Source organism: Haemorhous mexicanus, chromosome 17 (genome assembly GCF_027477595.1).
Source record: "Haemorhous mexicanus isolate bHaeMex1 chromosome 17, bHaeMex1.pri, whole genome shotgun sequence".
NCBI classification, from domain to species: Eukaryota; Metazoa; Chordata; class Aves; order Passeriformes; family Fringillidae; genus Haemorhous; species Haemorhous mexicanus.
In genome coordinates, this window is record NC_082357.1 from 13851574 (window position 1) to 13864162 (window position 12589).

Genomic DNA, 12589 nt, shown 5'->3' on the forward strand with positions numbered 1-12589 from the left:
CAGGGAATTCCTCAGCTGCAATTCGGGCAGTGTTGGTTTTCTTGGCTTTTATAGAGACAGGGCAACTGAGAGGTGTTTGAAAAGATTTTATTCTCTTGTCAGTCTCGATGAGTACTGAGACACAAGAGATGTAAAACTCAACGCCATCCTATCAGAATCTAACTTATTTCTTGGTTACAATACTTAAAAAATGTTTTTCAGCCTGTTAGCTTTTGCCACACAATGCTGCTATTACTTTTGCCACAAATCACTTCTATTTTTTCCCCACTATGGCCTTCTATTCTACGGCCTTGAATTCTTTACAAATCCCTTTCCCACAGGGCAGCAGGAGCAGAAGGGATGAGTAAACAAAGGCCAGGCTACATGAGATGGTGTTCAGGTGCAGAGAACTGGTGAACTGTTCTTATTTCTGAATTTAGGTGTTGCTGCTTTTCCTGTTGCAGCTGCCAGCAGAGACACCTGGGGCACTCTCAGCTCCTGTCACTGAGAGCTCTGGGGTCACTGATGTGATGTGTATGTGATATGTGATGGGTGTGTGATACATGATGGAGCACCTCTGCTCTGCAGCCAGGCTGGGAGAGACACAGGTGTTCAGCTTGGACAAGAGAAGGCTCCAGAGAGACCTCAGAGCCCCTTCCAGGGCCTAAAGAGGCTCCAGGAGAGCTGGAGAGGGACTTTGGACAAGGGATGGAGGGACAGGACACAGGGAATGGCTTCCCACTGCCAGAGGGCAGGGTTGGATGGGATATTGGGAAGGAATTCTCCCTTATGAGGGTGGGAAGGACCTGGAACAGGTCCTGGAAGTGTCCAAGGCCAGGCTGGATGGACTTGGAGTAACCTGGTCCCAGCATCACGTAGGAGCCATGACCTGGGGCTTCCCCCCACAGCCCAGCAGAGCAGGGCACAGGGCACAAGGCACAGGCAGGGCAGGGCACCAGCCCGGGACCTGCCGCAGAGCAGCCGGCACCGCGGGCAGCCCCAGCGCGGGACCAGTAAAGGACCAGTAAAAAACAGTGCGGGACCAGTACAGAAGCAGTGCAGAACCACTACAGCATCCGTGCGGGACCAGTGCATGGCCAGTACAGAACCAGTACAGAACCCGTACGGGACCAGTAGAGATCCCAAACAAGACCAGTACAGTGCGGGACCAGTACAGAACCCGTGCGGGACCTGCACAGAACCAGTACAGAATCCGTACAGAACCAGTACGGGACCCGCGCTGTTCTGGCGGACGCTGGTGGCGGTGCCCGCCCGCGCGGGGGCGCCGGGCGCTGGCTGCGGTCCCCACGGCTGTGGCGGCATTGCCCCTTTAAGGGCCGCGCGGCCGTACCAAAACAAAAGCGCGGCGCGGCCATTGGCTGCGGGGCGGGCACGTGCCGCACAGCTGGGGCTTCCTGCGGCCGGGGCCGCGCCGGGCCCGCCCGCGCCTCCGCTCCGACACCGACACCGGCACCGGCACCGATACCGATACCGATACCGGAATCGACACCGACACCGGCCCGCCATGGCACACTCGGCGCCGCTCGGCCTCCTGGAGCAGGGCTGCCCCATCCAGGTGGAGCACGATCGCAAGCGACGGCAGTTCACCGTGCGGCTCAACGGTAAGGGACGGCGCTCGGAGCTCCCCGGGACGTTACCTGCTGCCCTCCGCCCGCGGTTCCGCCTCGCTGGGACCTCAGATTCCCTTTCCTTTTCAGCTCTCGCTGTCCCCCCCTTCGCCCCCCCCGTCTCTCCCCCCTTTCCCCTCCCCGTTGCTCTCCCCTTTTTTCTTCTTGTTCCTCCCCTTTTTCCTGTTCTCACCTATTTCCCCCGGTGCCGCCCCTTCCCGTGCCGCTGTGTCCCGCTGCACTTTCCCCCGTACTCCCCACCCTACCGCGGTGTGATCCCCCCAGTGCCCCCCAGCCCTTCCTGCTCCCCAAAACCTTCTCCCAGGAGAGATGTGGGCATCGCTCGGCTCCCTCGGCTGGGGTCGGGCTGTGGAGCGCGATGGTGGCACGGGCAGGTTGGGGACACTGCCTTGGTCCCCCCGGAGCAGGTGTCTTTGGGGGATGTGGATGTGCCAGCTCTGGGGACATTCCTTCAGGGAAACCCCTCGGGAGCTCTAGCAGGGTGGGTGCCACGGTTCTGTAGGACCAACGACACGGATCCAAGCTGCCACAGCCACCTGTGGAGCTCTGCTGGCACAGTGACCCCCAAAAAGCTCTGTCACATATTGAGTGGAGTGAACAAAGGAAAGAAAAAAGTAGGTGCCACTAAAATTTCTCTGTGGTGCACTGATTCTTTCCCAGCCTTCATCTTGATGGTTAATTGCAGATATTCAAGGATCCCATCATCTCTTCCCCATCCATTTGTTATGCTGAGAACTACTCTGGGTGAAACTGCCTCGCTGCCCTGCAGAAATTGCAGGGTAGCTGCCTTTTCAAAAAATAAAGAAATAAAATGTATAGTTCAGAAATCATAGGGAATGCAGGAGGCTTTGTCGATAAAACAACAAGAATAGTCCAGATTTTATTTTAGACTTCTATTCCTCCCCCCCCCACCCCATTTTCATTTCAACCACTAATTACAAAGTGCAGGCTGGAGGCTCGGCAGTGGTGCAGCGAGGAAGGAGGAGACGGGTGCGGAGAAAACAATTTCACCAACTGCTTATTTCAGCCTGAGATCAAACAAGGTGCCAGTGGCGGGTCCCCACTGCCACCACCAGGGCATTGTCCCAGCCAGTGAAGTTGGTGTGTGCAGGAAATAGAGGGGACAGCCAAGGGTCAACAATTATTAGGGAGACGTAATCTTTTATTGTGGTTTTCTGGATAAAAGCTCTGGCAGCCACACCACGGGCCCAGCAGCGTTTGGTGGCTGAGCAGGGATGAGTCGTGACTGGAGAGGGTGAACTCTGAGAGGGAGAGAATCAGCTGTGGGAGTCGTGTGTGAATCAGCACAGAACCTCCTGATTTGGGGGGATCGTGGAGTCACAGAATCCCAGAATGGTTTGGGTTGGGAGGATCCTAAAGCTCATCTCATTCCAGCCTTGGGCAGGGACACCACCTGTGTGTCCAGACACAGACCAGGTTGCTCCAAGCCCCATCCACTGTGGCCATGGCCTCACCCAGGTGAATCCCCATGATCAAGGTTGTGTTTTTTCTGGGAGTTCAGGGAGTCTGAGCCCTTTTTTGTGAGTTCAGCCACACAAGGCAGCTGAGCTGAGCAGTGTCCTGCTGTGATGGTGTCCGTGCTGCTGTGCTGACTAACATCCACGTGGAGTGGGTGATCCACCTCTCCTCCTCCTCGTTAGGCACTTGCTGGTAGCAGCCAAGCCCTGGAAGCTGGTGAGGAGATAACATCTCTGTGGGAGTGCGTGGCAGGGTGTTTGTTTCCTGCACTGCTCTTTGTCCCTCCTGGCATGATGAGCATCACTGGTGTGGAATGCCCCAGGAGGTTTTCCCTGCAGCAAGCAGAGAATGACAAGAAATGGGTCAGAGACAGACTTTGGCATCAAAGTGATCCCTGTGTCCCTCAGAGACCATTCTTGTCCCATGTCACTGAGCTGTGATAGAGATGAGCAGCAGTTTGTGGGCTTCAGGGTCAACTTTCCTGTGATGTCCTAATTTCTGCTAAATGTCAAGTGTGGATGATACCCTGGGAAAACATGGATGCTCCAGGCACGTGGACCAAACAGCCAGACTTTGACAGCTGGTGGTTTATGGTGGTGTGATGCTGGGTAGAAAACTTTGCATGGTGATGAATTTCTGGAAATCCCTGGAGCAGAAGGCTGAGACAGTGAAAGCTGTGAACTGGTTGTGAAAGTGTTCATTTTCAGCATCATCCTGTGTTTGCCTCTGTGCCCCTGTGTGACCTCGTGTCAGGACTTCCTCCTTGTGCACAAGGAAGATGAATTGCACTCGAGTTTTTTGGGGCTTGCCCTGTCTTTCCTTTCTCTGCTGGTTCTTCCCCTCATTGCTGCAGTAGCTGCTAAATCTCTGATAGGAACAGCTGCTTCACTTGAACACGTTCCCTTTTCCCCTGCATCCCAAATGAAGGAGCATTTAGAAGCTGAAAGTAAAGCTGATTATAACCAGACCTCACTGAGCCTCGTTATCCCTCGAGAGGAGAGCAGAGAGACGCCCAACTGGATTTGTAATGGGTTAGGATGTGACTAACAGCCTGAGCCAGCCAGAAGCCTCCCTGTGCAGAGACTCTCTTGGAAAACATCAATTTGTCAAAGCTAAAGGCTTCCATGGGAATCATATAGGCTGGTTTTGTCAGGAATAGTTGGGTATTTCTTTGGGTCTGAGATGAAATTTCAGGTCAAAACAAGAAACCCAAAGGGACCCCCCTGTGCCAAAGCATTTGGCTGGTTGGTCCAGCTGCTGGCACAGATGTTTGGGGCAGGGGAAGAGCTTTTAGCAGCAGCTGCTGTCTCTTCTTGATGCCCATCACACCCATCAGGCTCACCACGAGCATGGAGCAGCTCCAGTTCCTCAGGGATGCTCGGGCTTCTCACACGTTCCAACTCCAACACTTCTGCTGGCTGCAGCACACCACACTTCCCAAACCTCCCACTCCTCCCCAGCTGCACTAGGGCAGGATTTTGGCTGGAAGCTCCTGCTCTGCCCACTGCTGATCTGAGTCTCAGGAGCTCCCTGTCCAGGAGCCCAGGCTCAGGTTTATTGGGAAAATTGGAGCAGGTCATGCCTTGGAGCCTTCCTGCCTGATGGGGCAGATGCTTTCAGGATGGGGGGAAGGTGCTGAGTTTGCAGCAGGGACCAAGGGATCTGTCACCAGGCCCTGCATCAAAGACATCCCTGCTCCTCCCATGCCACAGGCACCTCCAGAGAGCTCCTAAACAGGAAACTGCTCCAAACCAGACCCCCCTGCTGCCATTCCTGCCAGGGAGGCCCCTCCACGAGCCTTGTGCTGTCTCCTCTCTGGCTGTTGTGCTCTGTTGTGTTTTCTCTCCGTAGTAACGTGCCAGTAGCTCCCTGGGGAGTGAGGCCAGCCCGTGGCAGGCAGAGCTCCAGCCTGGGATGCACAAGCTCCTCAGGACTTCTTGTCCTCTCAGCCCACCCCACACGCAGCTTTTGCTTTTTTTCTACCCCCACTGTTTGGCTCAGCAGCAGAAGACCTGAGCTGCCTCCTGCTCCTGCTCCTGGGAGATGGGACTGGCATTTGTTCTGTCCCCCTGCTCCCAGGGAATGGCTTTGCAGCAGTGTCCAAAGGGGGCTGGGGCACAGAAATTGGCCTTGCAGGCAGCAGCCAGGGCCCTGCCCTGGTCCTGGGTACACAAAGGGGTATCGTGGGCTGGGGTTGCTGCAGGGGGACAGGGATGAGGGACAAGGGACAGTCCTGCAGTGCTGCAGGCTCCCCTTGCTGGGTACTTTGTGTATGTCAAGAGAGGGGAGCAGTGAAGGGTGAGCTGGGGTGGAGGGCCTGTGTCCTGCCAGATGTGTCCCTTCCTCAGCTGGGCTGGGACTGGGCTCTCTGCTTCTTCTCCAGGCCCCTGAGTCACCCAGCCTGGGCACTTGTGTCTGGCTTCAGGGCTGAGCCCACCAGTGCTCCCAGTGCAAGCAAACCCTCCTTGTAGAGCAAGGTTAGAGCTGGTCCCTTTCCCAGCTCCCAGAAAAGCTTCCCCTTCCCTGTGCCCCCCGTGAGTGGAGGGAGGGACAGAGGATGAGCAGGGCACCAGCTGTGCTGCCATTGCTGCCATCCTGCTCCTCTCTGGCTGTGCTGATTTGCATCGACTCCACTTCCTCAGTGTCAGTGAGTCAAACTCCAGGGCAGGCTCTCTGTGCCCAGCTGTGTCTGTGCAGGCTGATAAACTCCTGTCCCAGAGCTCAGGGGGTGGCACGGGCTGGAGGCTGGCAGGAGGTGTCTCTTATGCCATGTTCTGCTGGGGTTTCTGCATGTGCCCCCTCTCTTTGGGGGGGATTGCACCAAGCTGGGGCTGGAAGGGTCAGCACTGCTTCCAGCCCCCCAGCTTTCCTGGGAGCTGCCCCCATGGCCAGGGCAGCACTCAGCACCAGGGTTGGCTCTTTCCAAGCCCTGGATGTGACCTGTAGGGCCCACACCACACCCTGAGGCACGAGTGTCCTTGGTTTTGTGTGCTGTGCCACTGAGGTGTGTGGATGTGATCGTGCACTTGGCTGAGCTGGGATGTTTTTCTGAACTGGCCCCAGTTTCCAGCAGCACTGTCTGTCTGTTGTAAAATCAGGCTGGTTGTAAAATCCTTTCTGTGTGTGTTCATCTGTGCCCTGGTGGCACTCTGCAGCTCCTGTCCTGGCTGGGGGTTTGTGGTGCTGCTGTGCTACAGGGAATATCCAGGAAAAGCCTGTCCAGGACATGTCTGAGATCCTCCAAATACTCCAATCACCTCCTGCTTTAAAAATACATTTGTGTCTTTGTTACTTTAAAACAGATCATATATTTTAAAAGTGTATTTAAAGAAAAAAGGTATTTTGTTCTGTGGTCAGTTTAGTTTTAAACTTCTCAAAGCTTCAGGCAGAGGCTATGGAAAGTTTTAGCCTGGGAGGAGAGTGGGGTGGAAGGGCTGGAACGAGTGAAAGCTGCTGCTCTAAGATCATTTTACAGCCTTTGGTGCTGCCTACTCTGCCCTTGCCACCCCTGAGAGCTGCCTCCAAATGCTCTCTGAGGGTGAGGGCACCTCATGCCCCAGCCTGGGCAGGTTTCCCTCCAGCAAGACAGGTCTGTGCTGCTGGGGAAGGGCTTCACCTGCTCCCTTGGCTTTTTTGGGGGGCCTGGGTCCACATGAAGAAACACTGCAGTGCTCCCTCTTTTCTCTCTGGGGGAAACTCAAAGCTTTTTGGTGAGCCAGAGCTGAGAGGGGCAGGACTGAAGCCTAGAAATACTTGGGGGAATGGCAGGGAGGGAAATTATTTATGTCCACCCAAGAACAATGTTGGCACAAGAAGGAGTGGGCAGAAACCAGCAGGAATAAACTCGGGCTGGAAATGTGAAGGTTTCCATCCAGTGTAGGAGAATTGAGTGTCTGCATAAAAGGAGCAGGAATAAAAGCTTGAGCTGCTTCTCTGGAAACACAAAATTCCAATGGGCTCCTTTCTAGTTTCTCTTGAATACAGGGGTGAGGCAAACTGGGCTGGCTGCAGTGAAGTGGAGTGTACTGAGCTCAGCTAAAGCAGATCCTGAATGCAGGTGAACTTTGCAGCCCTTCAGCCTTAAAAAAAACATTGGAGAGAAGGAAAAGTTCCCATTATTTTAATCAAACTTGTCTCTTTAATTGGGATCTTGCACTTCTGAAACTCACTTTTAAGCACAGAAACTCTCTAGAAATGAAACATTTGCTTTTGCACTGAAGGCTCAGGTTCTGTGGATGAAACCAGAGGGGTGTTCTGACTCCTCTGATGTATACATGAGCTGAAACTTCTTTTTGCCTGTAACTGAGCTGCTGTGAGAAAGGTCAGGGTGTTGAAACAGGAAGCCTGTGTGTGTGTACATGTACATTTGTGTGCACAGCCCCCCTTGCACACCTGTGTGAGCTTTCCTGTATGTTTATGGGATTCACCTTCCCCAAAACGTGTCTAGACAATGCTGCAACACCAGACCAAGGAGTCTTGTCCTGTTTTATGTGCCACAACAAAAAAAAAAAAGTGTGCTGGGGGAGAAATTAATTGGCTGCTACCTGGGTCAGCTTTGTTGGTTTTCCCCCTGTTCTTTTTACTCTCCCCACCATCAACACATCTCCCTCCCCACAGCTGCTCTCTTACCCTAAACATGTTGTGCTGGCATTACTGACTCAGGGCTGGGTCAGAAAGCTACTCCTGCTCCAGGGGCTTGGAAAGGCCCTGCTCACACCTTGGGGGGATCAGTGAGGACATCCAGGTGTCCCTGAGAGCAAAGCCACCACTGAAACCCACCACCAGAGCCATTCCCATGGCATGAGGGATGATGTAGCAGTCCCAAAACTGCCCATCCTGCTGGGGACTCTGTAGGGACATCCCACCCCTTACCCCTCTGTGCCATTCCCTGCTGTGGGTCCTCCAGGGACACCCCAACCCTGTCCCCTCTGTGCCACCCTCAGGTTGCCATGACAAGGCCGTGCTGCTCTACGAGTACGTGGGGAAGCGGATCGTGGACCTGCAGCACACGGAGGTGCCGGACGCCTACCGAGGGAGAGGAATTGCCAAGCACCTGGCAAAGGTACAGCCCCAGCCTCCCAGAAGGGCAAGGTGCCCATCCTGCTGCCATCCCAGCTGTGGGTAAAGCTCCTGGCTGACCCAGGCCCTGCCACGTTGGAATTGCGTGTGTGCCCTGTGGGAATCCTGCTCTGATGGGAGATGGGGTGGCTGGCGGGGCAGATGGAAATCTGGGGTCAGACATTCCTGGGTTTTGTGGCAAGAGGAGCTGGGTAAGTGTCAGCAAGTCCAGCCACTCACCCAGGTTTGGCCCGTTCCCCCTCTCAGCAAAAATCCCTTGTGCAGGGGCTGATGGCTCACCTCAGCTTGAGCTGGACCCCTCCTCTCAAACCTTCACTGCCCTCATGAGCCCTCTGCCTGCTTGGGCTGTGAGGGAGAGCTGGGGAGCCATGAGCACAATGGTGGGGTGCTGCTTTGGGGTACAGCTGCTCCCTGGCCCTGTAAGTGGGGACAAAGGGATGATGAAGGTGGCCTTCACAGAATGGGCTGTGTCACCTGCAGCACAGTATCCACGGGGCTGGATGTGTTGAGAGTTAAACTGGGGACTCTGTGGTGAGCTGGTGGCTGTGGCAGGACAGCTGTGCTCTCCCCTCAGGTCCCTGCCTCACACAGGGGGTACCTGAGGGACTCCTTCTGCTTCCCCCATCTGGGTGAGGGGTACAGGGCTCCCCCGAGGCTGGGGGTGTTGGTTGTGACTCATCTGATCTGCACTGCTTGCAGGCAGCCCTGGATTTTGTGGTGGAGGAGGACCTGAAGGCGCACCTGACGTGCTGGTACATTCAGAAATACGTCAAGGAGAACCCTCTGCCTCAGTACCTGGAACACTTGCAGCCTTAAGGCAGGACTGCTCCCTCACCAGCACACCTGGCCCTGACTGTTCAAGGCAGCCTTGGCTTCTCTGCAGTCTCAGGAACTCCTTCCCACACTGGCAATTCCCGGTTTTTTTAGCGTGTCCATGCGGTGCGTGAGTGTGGGCACCACCTCCTCCTCCTCTCTGCCCACGTGTGAGCATGGCCACAGCCCCTGGGCCAGGCTGCCTATGGGCACACAGGGTGCCCACCAGTGCTTTTCCCAAGCCAGGGGATAGAAGAGGGTGAATTTTCCACCAAACTCCATCACAAGGGCAGGGCGTGACTTGTTCTGCTCCTCATCCTCTCCCCCCTGCTTGGCAACAGCTCTGAACTTGCTGGGGGATGTTGGTTAAGGCTGGTCATGGGGTACCGGCCCCTCTTTCCTCCTGGCAGCTGGGGATGTGCTGTGGATTAAGCTTTGTGGGACAGAGGGAGGTTCTGGAGGAGCCCCAGCCCTGTGTCAGGCTCATCCCCTGCAGCACCTGGTGGGCACCAAGCCGTGTCCAAGGCCACGTGCAGTACATACCAGAACACATGGACCATGGTGGCACCTCGGGGGCTTTGCTGCCCTGGCTGTGGAGACACTGGGATGGTGACACCCTCGAGCCTGGAGACAAGAGCCGTGTGAGGAGTGGACTTGGACTGCAGAGGCTGTGGCAGAGTCTGTGCAGAGGAAGAAATGTGGCTGAGTTGCAGATGCTGCTCCCTGGAGATGCCAGCTCCTGCCCAGCTTCTGTACACAACCCTGAAGTGGCATCCCAGAGGGTCATGGACTGTTATTCCTGTCTCCCTGCCCTTGGTGTGGACACAGCCTGCTCAGGAGAAGAGACCAGCCCCATAGCCAGCCTTGGCCTGAGAGGTGAGGGACATCCCAGGGCACCAGGGTGATTTCCTGCAGCTGAAAAGGAAGGCTCCCCCCATCTCTCTCTCCTCCATCTCTGCATCCCTGTCAGTGCCCCAGATCAGCCCCACCAGGACATCCTGAGAGCAGCAGGGTGAGGCCTCCAGGACCTGCTCCAGGGTTCAGTCCTAGAGGTGCCTGCATCCACCTGGATTCCAATGGCTTCTCCTTACAGCCTTTGGAAAGAAGCCCTGGCTCATGGCATTACCTGTCTGCTCAGGGCCTCCTCACAGCTCCAAGCTCAGGGTACTGGCAGCAGTGGGGACCTTGGCCAGCAGCAGGAACACCCTCATTTTGTGCTCTTACCTCGGTGGATGATGATTCTGTAGCACAACCCAGCATTGCCCCACTCAGACGTGGAGGTAACACCATGATGGCAGGGCACTGCCAGGTTCCACCTTGCTGCCTGTCCTGCCTTGCCTGCGTTTTCCAGCCCCTGAGCTACACCTCAGAGCATCTCACACTGAGCTCTCAGGATTTTGTAGTGTCCCAAGGCAGGGCTGTGGTGAGGGAGGTGATGTTTTCAACACCCCCAGCCCTGAGCAGCCACTGGGGGCTGCAGCCAGGCAGGACATGGAGAGCCTCTCACCTGGAGACCAAACCCAGACCTTGCTTAGCTCAGCAGGGACTAAAGTTTACAATCTGTGCCACGGAGTGACTGAAGCCCCAGGTGAGAGGCAGCTCAGCCCTTTCCCAGACCCCAGCACAAAATCCATGGCAGCAAAGGCAAAAACTCCTACAAACTTCTCTCCTGGCTGGGGTGGCCAGAGATGGAGACCCTGTGCCAGGATTTCAACCTGATCTGTCCCTGGCCACCAGCTTGAGGAGAACCCTTGCTGCCTGCCTGTGCTTTTGGGCTGCCCATCACCAGCACAGCACAGCACAGCCCTCTCAGGCTTCCAAAACTCCCAGCCTCCATCCCTGCCCTGCACACTGCAGGCTGTGAGACCCCTGCCCGTGCCCACCACCTGTGCCAGGGGGCAGAGCCACCTCTGCCTTGTGCTGCTCAGGAAAGGCTTCAAGCTCAGCCCAGCCTCTGCTTCATTTCTGCCCTCCTGCTGCTTATTTCACCCAGGCTGTGACCTTTAGGGTGGCTTCGAGGGACTGGGAAAGGGTGGCAGGTAACAAACTGAGGGGGCTCAAGGAGAAACGTGGGCTACTAAGTGTTCCTCCTTTAACATGCAAAACTCACTTCAACACACAGTTACAGGAGCAAGGCTGGCTCTGGTACTGCTGTGATGACTGAACCATCCCTTCTCTTGATTCCAAGGTGAAGCTGAGCTGTTTTATCCCCTGGAAGCCAAGATAAGACATGTGTGTCTTTGCCACAGCAGGGCTGGGTGCGATGCTTGAGCTCTGTCCTGCTATAGTGCTCATTTCCACTGTGTGCACTCTCCAGCAGCTCCCTGATGTGTCAGCTCACTGGAAGGTGTGCTGTGCTCACTGTCTGGGCAGAGTCCCATGTCCAGCCTGGCTCTGGAGCCCCTGTGCTGCTCTGGCAGGAACCTCGAGCTTCCCAGCACTGGATCCCCGCAGCGATCGCTGCCTTAAGTCAGCTCAGCACACGGTTCTGCTGCTGCTTCCCTTCGAGGTGCTACAACCCCCTGGTGTCTGACCTGGCAGAGACCTGTGCCAACCCTTTCTCTGCTGTGTCCTTGCTCTGTCCCAGCCTTCCCTCCTCCTCGATGCCAGTGAATAGCAATACCCGCAGCTCACCAGTGATGCCGCAGCCCACAGTGCTCCTGTGACCCTGCATGGCTGGGGGGGACCTGGCTGGGGGTCCCTCGGTGCTGGGTAGCCCTTCCCTGTCTCCCCACCAGCTGCCTTTTCCCAGCTGGTCTCTGCAGAAAGGAGCTTTGAGTCCTGTGCTGCCCCTTGGTGCTGATTAAGCCTGGAGGAGTTTGGGATTTTGGACTCTCCCCGGGCAACAGGAGTGTGGAAGTGGTTTGGTTGAATACTGAGCTCCCCAAACCCGTTTGAACTACAGACCTGTGGTGGGTGGGGGAATGCAGGTGGCTGTCAAACCTGCTTCCACAGCCCCCAACTTGAAACACCCCCTCCTTCATCTGCTCTCCAGCGTTGTCTTCCTCTGTCCAAGGTTTCCGTTCTGTTGGATTCGGTGGTTACGATGTGCCTTTCCTTCTCAGGACCTGTTACAAACGACCTTTCTGCTCTTGTTTATGTTTAACATTTATCTTGATCCCTCCCTCTGTCATACTATAAAACATGAACATAATGCATGGAATACAATACAATAAAAGTGTGGCTTAACTGAGCTGCAGTGGCTGTGCTGTGCTGGGGGGATCACATGCTCCCACTGCAAAGGATCAGTAGGTAAGGGGTGAAATTATTGTGTTTTGTTTGAGGGCGCAGAGCTGGCTGACCCGGTGATGACTGTGCAGAGCTCAGGGTGAGTGGGATCACAACTGGTTCCTCTCCTTTGCCAGCTGATCCAGCCCTGCTCACCTTCACCATTCCTCCTTGGGATTTCAGGCCAGTCTTTGGGAGTTGTCCTGCAAATGAGCAGGACAACTCAAACACTCAGTGCTTGTGTCCACTGCTTTAAAATGGGCATGAAAATATTTAAATGTCCAGTTGCTGTGCTTGTCCAGAGCAAGGTGGGCAGGCAGGTGGCTCAGAGGGACACAAGGCACTTCCCTCCTGGAGCCAGC

General features: G+C 55.5%; 1 protein-coding gene across 1 annotated transcript; it reads left to right on the forward strand.

Moving 5' to 3' along the window:
* The first annotated feature begins 1423 nt into the window (after positions 1 to 1423).
* Positions 1424 to 12192, forward strand: NATD1 (N-acetyltransferase domain containing 1). The gene is made up of 3 exons (XM_059861512.1): positions 1424 to 1601; positions 8051 to 8169; positions 8886 to 12192. Exons 1-3 carry the CDS (start codon positions 1505 to 1507, stop codon positions 9000 to 9002), a joined length of 333 nt encoding a protein of 110 aa, XP_059717495.1. The 5' UTR covers positions 1424 to 1504; the 3' UTR covers positions 9003 to 12192.
* The last annotated feature ends 397 nt before the right edge of the window (positions 12193 to 12589 follow it).

Excerpts from the sequence above, each read along its gene's own strand:
- NATD1 (XM_059861512.1), top strand. The coding sequence starts at position 1,505 with ATGGCACACTCGGCGCCGCTCGGCCTCCTGGAGCAGGGCTGCCCCATC. Across the intron at positions 1,602-8,050 it reads GTTCACCGTGCGGCTCAACG|GTTGCCATGACAAGGCCGTG; the intron begins GTAAGGGACGGC and ends TGCCACCCTCAG. Across the intron at positions 8,170-8,885 it reads TTGCCAAGCACCTGGCAAAG|GCAGCCCTGGATTTTGTGGT; the intron begins GTACAGCCCCAG and ends CACTGCTTGCAG.